The 10,531-nt window shown below is 39.6% G+C and overlaps 1 protein-coding gene across 1 annotated transcript; it reads right to left on the reverse strand.

Annotated features, from left to right (window-relative positions):
* Nucleotides 1–6,483: 6,483 nt before the first annotated feature.
* LOC127643389 (SLIT and NTRK-like protein 1) lies at nucleotides 6,484–9,182 on the reverse strand. The gene has a single exon (XM_052126079.1). The coding sequence runs from the start codon at nucleotides 8,862–8,864 to the stop codon at nucleotides 6,792–6,794; it is 2,073 nt and encodes a 690-aa protein (XP_051982039.1). The 5' UTR covers nucleotides 8,865–9,182; the 3' UTR covers nucleotides 6,484–6,791.
* Between the last annotated feature and the right edge of the window lie 1,349 nt (nucleotides 9,183–10,531).

Raw genomic sequence — 10,531 nt, forward strand, 5'->3', positions numbered from 1 at the left:
TAATAACCTTGGCCTACTTGAGACACCAACTTTGCTAATGGTGCTACCATGAATCAGGTTACCTCTGGGCCTCTGCCAAGTGTGATTCAGAAAATGTAAGGAAAGCCAAAAAAAAGTGTCACAGTACCTTCCTGAGATCGAAATTCCCAGTAGTGTCATCTGGGCCATGCTACTTTGATTTAAAATGTTTATCCACCACATTATGGGCCAATTATTTCTTCTCGGTTGAATAGAGGAGGCAATAAAGCTCCCCTTCCATTGAACAATGAGTATGGGTGTATAACACAAAAGCCTTTTAAAAAATCTAGAGAAGTCATGGGGGACATGGGGTTCACATTCTTGCAGGAGGTGAAGGAATATAATGTAATTTGCTAAGGTGGGAAAATCCTCAGAGGAGAGGCCAATAGAGACCAGCTAAGATATTGCCTTGTTAAAGTAGCTGATATCTCTTCTGATAACAAGGAGGATTCGTGTTGATCAACCAGCTTGCCAGAGCACGACACAGCAAAAGATCTACAAAAATATTAAGCATTTTCTCGTATCAGTACTTTTGTCTTGCTTGCTAAGGGACATATTTAAATATTTTTAAAAACAAGATACAATTACTTGAAATAATTAATTAATTAAATAATAAGACTTTCAGTAAATATATCTTGAATTTAATGGCATTTTTTTTCTCTTGTTTTATGCATAAACCTAGTTTTATTGCTTAAAACGCTAAATAAACTTAAAGGGTTAGTTCACCCAAAAATGAAAATGATCTCATGATTAACTCACCTTTAAGCCATACCAGATGTGTATGACTTTCCTTCTTCAGTAGAACTGAACTGAAGATTTTTACAAGCACATTTCAGCTCTGTTTGTCCATACTATGGAAGTATACAGGTGGCATCAGACTGCTGGCTATTTGATGGTCCAAAACTCAAACTACAGTCAGTCAATTAATGCCTTCTGAAGCGAATCGATAGGTTTGAGTAAAAAATAAATCAATAATTAAAACTTTATTAAAGTAAAAAAATCACTTCCTGCCAGCAGTTGACGCATCAGTGACGTAATCGTAATGGCGCGTTTATGCGAGAAGTCGGAAACGCGCGCTTTGTATACAACAGAGGAATGAACGTCAGCTGACAGTTAGGTCATTTCAAACGGAAATGCAATGCTGCGCTGAAGCAACGACTTAAAGTTAAAAACGTTTTAAATATCGATTAATTTCTTACACAAGCTATTGGTTCACTTCAGAAGACATTAATTGATCAATATGAGTCATGTGGATTACTTTTATGCTGACTAAATTTGCCTTTTGGACCATCAAACAGCCAGCCGTCTAATGGCACCCACTGACTTGCATTGTATGGACATTTACAATAATTCATGATATATTATCTTTAAACAAGGCGTAATATTTTACAGAATTTTGTTTCTGAAATAAACTTTCAAATCTTGATTTAAGGATGTTTATCTATTTTTTACTGAAAAACAAGACAGAACTGCTGATTAAGAAAAGTATTATTATTATAATTATTATTATTATTAATTATTATTATTATTATATATTTATTTATTTGCAGCATGAATAACTTTATCAAAAACAGTTTTGCAAAGATAACAATATTTCTGAGAATGTTCTAGAATCCATTGTATGGCAAATGTTACAGCTTCGACAATTTGCACATTGACAATCATATTATTGCCGAAGCGATTAGATAACATTTTGTATTTAAAGAAATATTCTGGGTTAAATACGAGTCAACACAAGCTAAATTGACATCATCAGTGATGTGCTGTCGATTAACACAAACAAAATTTTGATGTCTACCTCAATATGTAAAATCAACAACCAAATGCTTTAGAAATGCGTTATCAGTTTAAATCTATAGGGCCAATGTATGGTAAACGGTAAATGGTCTGCACTTATATAGCACTTTTTTAACCTTAATGGTTTTCAAAGCACACTGTGACTCATTCACCCATTCACACACACACACACACACACACACACACACACACACACACACACACACACACACACACACACACACACACACACACACACACACACACCCACACCCACCAATGATGGCAGAGCTGCCATGAAAGGCGGTTGCCTGCCAGTGTATGTGCTTTCAATAGAGCTTAATGTGTATTCAATCTGGATTTTTTTCTATCCTTATTTGTTCACTCCACAATCTCATAATTTTGAATCATTGCATTCATTTATAATCTAAATTTTTAAGAAAAGTCAGCATCATAATTTAAAATGACTTTGAACATTCTTGCTTGTAGTTTCATAGTTTGTTGTTTCAGCGAACTGAGTCTATTCCAAATTGTGATGATGAAAACGTTGCCTTAAGAGTATGACCTATATTTCACATCAAACAAATATGCAAAACAACCCTGCAATCCTGACTCTGACATACCAGTTTAAATATTCCAATGCGCAGCGCCGTTGAGCATTTGATTTTTGTTTTCATCTCACACACCCACATATTAAATACACCTTACACATATATGATACACTTTGAATTCCCTATATGCAATGCTATGGTGTCTCCGAAACCTACATTAGGTTGACCAAAAGAAAAAACTGCAATGCAGTGCAATGTTAAAGGAACAGTTCAGCCCAAAAATGAAATTCTGTCATTATGTATTCACCCTTACGCTGTCCCAGCCCATTTGACTTTCTTTCAATCATGGAACACAAATGTTAGGCCGAGTGATAGCCTCAGTCACATTCGCTTTGATTGCATTTTTTTTTCTCTCTAAACAATGACTCGTGACCATAATATTCTGCCAAACATATTTTGCGTTCCACGGAAGAATGCAAGAACAGGTTTGGAACAGCATGAGAGTGAACAAATGATGACATCATTTTTAGTTTTGGTTTAACTATTTCTTTAAAGTCAACATGAAATGGCATTTGCAACCTATTTTACTTCCATAACATGACATAGTTTCAAGTGAAATAGGATATTCAACCATATTATCCATAAAGAATTGTTTGGATCATGAAAGGTTATAAGTGTACGATCCATACAAGAATCGAGCCCGGTGATTAGAGGAGAGAAGGTAAAAAATAAGAGGACCAGGAATGTGTATTAATAAAGTAATTAAGTTACATTTTGATTTCATGTTAACTGTTGAGAGTATTACACTGATGGTACAACCAAATCTGAACATTGCAAAAATAATTGTGTTAATCAGCTTTTCTTTCACAAACAAAATAAAATGTACCCAATGTAACTTTACCCAACCTCCACCACATTTTATTTAACAAAATAGAAGCAGATCAAATGTGGCAAAGCATAGAAATGTAACTCTGAGACAAACTGTTGGGAAAAATGCAACAAATAATTGATAAGCCAGAATGTGGTACAGTCTTTCACAGTGGAGCGACAAAGAATTACCCTTCCAACGCATGACGAGAGAGAAATCGAGAGTTAAAAAAGAAGCCTTTAGCTGATGGGCAGGCATAACCGTTAAGGGAAGTACTGATGCGCTTTTCTTCTTTTCATTATGTGCGCATGTGCGGCGTGAGTCATAACACACATCTCTCTGAGGCCGCTGGATCTACATTAATGTAAACCACTCCAGTATGACAGGAAATCCGGTGGGATGTTCTGCTGGATTGCAATTCAACCGACATTGTTTTGTGTGCAACCTAAATCAAATTGACAGAGAAGAGGGAAAAGCATCTCCGGTGCCAATATTTTCCACACTTGAAAACAAGGAATGGCCCTGAAGAAGAGGTCATCATTATACAGGCTAGCATTTCCTTTTGTTTACCACTGCCTTGGTCTTGCATTTTGACCTGTTTTAAAATGGTTTATAAATGGCTCTGAAAGTTCAGCAAGACCAAGGGACAGTTACAGCATTATGGTATTATTCAATCACCTCAAATGATGATTCACTTTCATTAGGGCAAAGAATTATGAAAAAAAAAAAAAAAAAAACCACTTTGAGCAGTAGTACCCTAAAAATGAAAATTATGTCATTATTTACTCACCATCATGCCATTCCAACCCTGTATGATGTTTATATATATATATATATATATATATATATATATATAATGGATCTTTATGCTGCTATTTTCCATATAATAACAATTTAGTGACCATTAAGCTAAAAAAAGGACAATGAAACACCAAAAATCATCATATCAGTAGCCCACACAACTCATGCACACTATTCTAAGTCGTCTGAAGCCATTGGATACATTTGTGTGAGAAACAGAGCAAAATTTAAAGGGATAGCTTACCCCAAAATTAAAATTCTTTCATAATTTACTCACCCTAATGCCATCTCAGATGTGTGACTTTCTCTTTTCTGCAGAACACAATCGAAGATTTTTAGAGTAACATTTTAGCTCTTAGGTCCTCACAATGCCAGTGAATGGTTACCAAAATGTTGAAGCTCCAAAAAGCACATATATGCAGCATAAAAGTACATAATATGACTCCAGTGGTTAAATCTATATCTTCAGAAGTGATATGATAGTTGTGAATGAGAAACAGATCAATATTTAAGTCCTTCTTTACTACAATTCTCTTCCCTGCCCAGTAGTTGGCAATATTCATGAAGAATGTGAATTGCCAAAAAAACAAGAAGAAGAACGTGGAAGTGAAAGTGGAGACTGAAATATTGAAATATTGATCTCCTCAACCACACTTATCATATTGCTTCAGAAGACATGGATTTAACCACTGGAGTATTATTGATTTATTTTATGCTGCCTTTATGTGCTTTTGGAGCTTCAAAGTCCTGGCCATCATTCACTTGCATTGTATAGACCTACAGAGCTGAGATATTCCTCTATAAATCTTTGTGTTAAGCGGAAAACATAAAGTCGTACACATCTGGGATGGCATGAGGGTGAGTAAATGATAAGACAATTTTCAGTCTGGGGCGAACTATCCCTTTAAATCTCAATTTAAATATGGCGCATGGTCACGTGACACATGAATACCTGTCCAGCCTTTTTCAAAAATTCTCCTTTTGTTTTCCACTAAGGAAAAAGTGAATTCAAACATCAAACGGGTGAGTAAATAATGACAGACGTTACATTTTTTTGGTTTAAATATTCCTTTAAGATAGGTCTGCTCTGTTGAAGTAACACTAAAATGAAGCAACTATTATGTATTTGTGAGGATGGCTGGTTGCCCTTATCGGTACAGCTTTTTAACCGCTCTTTATTTGTCGTTTTGTTGTAAAATCATTACAGTGAAAAATCCACCTCAGCGAACATCGGCAGTGACATTTAAATGCTTGCAGTAAGATGGCACCACACTACATCCTGTTTGTAAAAATGGCATTTTGGAAACACTATGCAACTCATTCCCTCCAATTCTGACCTTGATTAAACCATTCAATCCAAGAATTCGCCATCACAATGACACACTTAAGCCTAGTTATGTTGATAACAAGTTCCCAGCAAGTTCGCCTACACGTACTGGTGAACTCAATTCCCAGCATGTTTTATATGCTCGAGAAGCAGCAGCGGCATCTAGAGGCAGCTATTCAAACTATGACATCAGTCAAACGCAGAGACATGCCTCTCTGGTCTTTCTCTCTCTCTCTCTCTCTCTCACTCTCACTCTCACTCTCTCTCTCTCTCTCTCTCTGTGTCTCTGTCTCTCTCGATATTTACACCTTTTCATCTGCTTTATAATGACTAGTACCAAAGTGTTTAATATCCCTCTCTCATATTTGGACAAAATAGATGGCTTTACAAAAGCTCACAATACTTACAGTTAATAATAGGCTTTTGTGAAGGAATAGGCCTACTTCTTGCCTTATTAATAATAATAATAATAATAATAATAATAATAATAATAATAAATAAAAAGGCATCTTTGCGCATTCTGTAGACGCACCCTTCACATACCAAAACGTGCTGAAAACGTTTTGCTTTTGATAAAATATGCCATTAAAAAAAAATAATAATAATCATTCCTCTCTTTGTGTTGTCCAACATACTATCCATCAACACAAGACCATGAACCACTGGAGCTACATTTAAATTTTCACAGGATAATTGCTTATCCTCGTCCCAAATATGTCAACAGCTGGCACACTATAAGATAAAACACAGTTTACATTCATAAAAAGGATGTGACTGGGCATATGCATAATCTGCACACACACACACACAAATAAAAAGTATAAATAATCCCGATATCAACCAACAATCATCTGATAAAACGGAAATTATACATGCATTTACAATTTGTTATCTCCACCTTTCCGCCTATATTCTCCTTTGAGTAAGATAAATCATAACAACAAATACAAATTCTAACCGACCAAAATAGAAGAAATGGCACTTTTAATATAGTCATATAGAGTTTTAGATTTATAGATATTTATATATATATATATATATATATATATATATATATATATATATATATATATATATATATATATATATATATATATATATATACTGTAGATTGATAACACGAAAGAAGGGTCTTTGTTACTATGGTAATGGTTCCCAGTGTGTGTTGAGACCATGCGAATCATGCAGATATGTTACAGTCCGTTATTTACATTACATTCATGCGTTCGTGCATCGTCCTCTTTTGATTTGCAGTCTGAACTGGGAGGAAAGAGAGATACAGAGAGAGGCTCTATACATATAGAACAGTGGGGCCCCCATTGCATTGTTTCAAGGAAGCATACTCAACCGAAGCGCACAAAAAATAGGATATTTTCCCACAGAGGCGAGTTGTAGGAGTCTGAATGTTTGTGTTGCGCAGTATTTGCTCTCGTTTGCGCATTTTGCGCACTCATTTGTCGGACAGTGAATGGGCCCCACGGTCGTAACCTCTGTGGGGCCCGTCCGCGTGATATGCTCCGCTGTGCCAGTAGGACGAGTCGCACACTGTTTGCAAGGAATTGATCTCTGACGCCGAAGAATTTCCATCCCTTCGTTTCGACCTCTTTCGATTGCGCAGTATAAACACGAGCATTCCCACCACGGTGAACGCCGACGTCACGAAAACCAAGAGCAAACCGGGCACGAGCACTGATATGGACACTCTGCTGGGCTCCAGGTAGGAGTTGGGGCGCGTGCCCGTGTCTGAAGGGAAAGTGCTGTTTTTGGACAGCGAAGTGGGGGAGACCTTGTCGTAAAGTTGAGGGCACATCAGATCGTTTCTTATGCGACGGAAATCCCTTTTCCAGAACTCTTCGGGCGACTCGCATTTGAGGTCGCTCACGATGACATCTGCGCCCAGCTTGTCTGTCCACTGTTTAAAAGGGACGATGTGGCACGAGCATTCCCAGGGGTTCCCATGCAAATCGATCTGGATGATTGAGTTGAGCTGATCTAACACGCCCGGCACGGGCAGAGAGGTGAAATAATTATTATGCAAGCTTATTTTGGACAACGAAACCCCCAAGAACGCATCCACGGGCAGAGATTTGAGCAAGTTGTTGTTTAGGAAAAGGACCCTCAAGTTGGGCATAGGGCTGAACGTGCCTGGCATGATGAGTTGGATGTCGTTATATTCCAAACTGAGATACTCCAAACTTTGAAGTCCGGCGAACATCTCCGCCATTAGCGTATCCAAGTAGTTCTTGTCCATGTAAAGCCACCTCAACTCGTTGAGACTGTAAAAAGTGCCGTTTTCGATCACTTTGATGTTATTCCCCCCCAGATCGAGCAAATTCAAACTGTGATAGCCTCGCAACTGGTTTCTTTTGACTGCGTGAATGTTGTTGTCGCGCAGATTTAACTCGTGCGCGCTCAGGGGTTTGGGTTTGAGATTGGCCACGCTTTCTATCTTCCTGCCCTCGCAGTTAACCCCAAGCCCTTGTCTAGTTCCAATAAGTTTACAGCTACACGACTGAGGGCAGGTGGAATTGGACGGCGGATCCCGCTCAATTGCACCAGTCGCCATAGCCGTGGGCTTAATTTTCAGCTGCCAATTCTCCCTCGCTTTCGGACGCCCCTTATTGTGGGACTCCGTAACACCGCTTGTTTTATACGGTGTGGGATGGGGACCACGATCAGGAGTCTCGTCCTGGGTTGGAGGCGCGACCAAACTCGAATCCATGCCGTTCTTTGAAGGACACAGCTCGGTTTCGGCCGTTTCGTTCAAGTCGTGCCCCTGCAGTCGAGTGGGCGCCTCGCAAATGACCCGTCCGATGAGCGCATTCTGCGGGATGTTCTCCAGCCATTCCTTTAGGGAAACCAGGTCGCAGTTGCAATCCCATGGGTTGTCCTCCAATAACACCTCCACGATGCCAGGGATCTGTTCTAGAATTCCTTCGTAAGGCAACGTTTTGATTCGGTTCCCTCTTAGATCGAGATGCGTAATGGGGACGTTTTGAAACACGTTGATGGGTAGCGCACTAATAAGGTTATCGTTAAGAATTAACACTTCGAGCTTACTCAGGTCCCTGAACACAGATGGGTCAATGTCCCTCAGAAGGTTGAAGTCCGCTTGAAGGTACTCCAGGTCGTCCAAACCGAGAAACGTGCTCTTTTTGAATGAGCGTATTTTATTGTTATTGATGTGCAGCCGCTTGACGAGCTGCAGTCCCAGAAACGCGCCGGGCACGATGTCGTGCAAGCCGTTGTTCTCCAAATGCAAGCTGACGGCGTTGTAAAAGTTGGCGAACTCGTTCGGGAACAGCCTGGACAGAGAATTCCCGTGAAGCAGGAGGTGGTAAAACTGGGAGCTCGGACCCGTCAAATGGTGCAGATTCGTGAAGCTCCGCTTCTCGCAGTCGATGTGCAAATCGCCTTCTATTGCATTGCACGAGCAAATGTGCTCCTTACACACATCCCTTGTTACATTTCCATTAGCCACACAAAGAGCCGCCTTCAGCAGCAACACAATCCAAAGCAGCATTTTCAATACGCCAAAATCATCCCCGACATCAAGACACGAATGCGATCAGCGACAGGGCGACAAACGAGATCGTAAATCTCCAGTCTAAAAAAGCAGAGGACACTCAGTGATCAGTAGTATATCCATGCTCGAAAAATCGACCAACGAGAAACCTCTTTTTCAGCACTTTTGCATCTCATGCTCGCCACAGCATCTCAAAGCACACAGAGAAACATCTTCGACTCGTTTATTTAGCTTTTCTCGACAGAAATCACTGACCTTGTTGTGCATTTCTCAAATCCACGTTGCGGGAGCTGTTCTTTCTCCCCGTGGTGCTGAAATCACACCGCGCACCGACGCTGAGCAAATGTGATTTTTACATCCTTTCGCTTCCGTCCTCAGACTCGGTTCTGGGTGAGCGTTTTTCTATCACAAAGGGTTGCTGATAGATGCTGTACTTGTAAGCCTGGTGCTCACTGGTGGATCTAACACCCTCTGCTGAGCTGCGAAGGCAAAAATCCATCGGATGAGGGAATGTTTGCTTGGTAGGGGGAAGTAAAAAAGAGCTGTTCAGATATGATGAAAATCATTTATACTTCAGATTCGGTTCAATTCAGGTTGATATTGTTCTTTGTCCATCGTGTAGGTCGGTTTATCTCATTTTACGCATTTAAATGTCTTTAAAGCGCACAGCATTGCGCAGTTTCAGAGTCCTCGGAGACAATATACCCGTTTCTCCCAGCTGAAATACACATTTCGGTATAGGAAAAGAAAAGCGCCAATATTCCACAGAGCACAGGTGTTGTTCGCGTTAAGGTTGTTACTTTTTTACGCGCGTGAGTGTGCGTGTGGAGGGGGAAACTGCAGTTGAATGCGGTAAAATAATTAACTACTCGACGTGCATGCAACAGTGCAGCCGGTGCGCTCAGCTCTCTCTTCGTTTACTGACACAACAGACACTGCGTCAAGACTATAGAAACTATGCGCACATAGGCTACGTCACAGCCCTTAAGAAATTGGGTTTGAAAAATACATGCATTGCATGGGTATTCCCTTTATATTCATCCTGTGTTGTTCTGTTTTCCATGTAATCACGCGATTGAGACATCAAAGCTCGCGCACTCTATTAAGACTCGCGTGCATTGATCGAAGTTCATTGCACACGATCAGGTAACTATATATATGTATATATACATATGTATGTGTGTGTGTCGTGTTATGGCCAGTTCCATTTCCCACCGGAATCAACGCTACACGTCTCTAGCATCACAGATTTTGGCGTTCGCATAACAAAGAGCGTTCTTCAAAGGTCTAGTTTGTGAAAGCACGCAGATAACAGGCTCTTGTTTGTGCTTAGTATGTATGATTTAATAAAGACGCATCTGTTACGTCCTGTACGCTCAGTGCCGAAATAATCACTTGGGGAAAACATGAAAGTGCAAAGCTTACTCGCTCAAAAATGCTACAACTATTTTCATTATTACGATTATATATTTGATTATTTTTAAGTGTGTAGGCTGCTATATGAAAAACGCTTCAGTACTGTATGTCTGAAGTGCGCCCTAAACGAAAGAAAGAAATGAATCAATAAATCACGATTCTGCATTTAAAGGTGAGAGATAATGCACGCAAGGAAACATGGCAATAATGATCATTTAGAATGTTAGTTGTGCACACCTTACAACTGA

The sequence above is a fragment of the Xyrauchen texanus genome, chromosome 5 (genome assembly GCF_025860055.1).
Source record: "Xyrauchen texanus isolate HMW12.3.18 chromosome 5, RBS_HiC_50CHRs, whole genome shotgun sequence".
NCBI lineage: Eukaryota > Metazoa > Chordata > Actinopteri > Cypriniformes > Catostomidae > Xyrauchen > Xyrauchen texanus.

What these genes read in the sequence shown, in the direction of transcription:
- LOC127643389 (XM_052126079.1), bottom strand. Translation starts at nt 8,864, where the DNA reads ATGCTGCTTTGGATTGTGTTGCTGCTGAAGGCGGCTCTTTGTGTGGCT.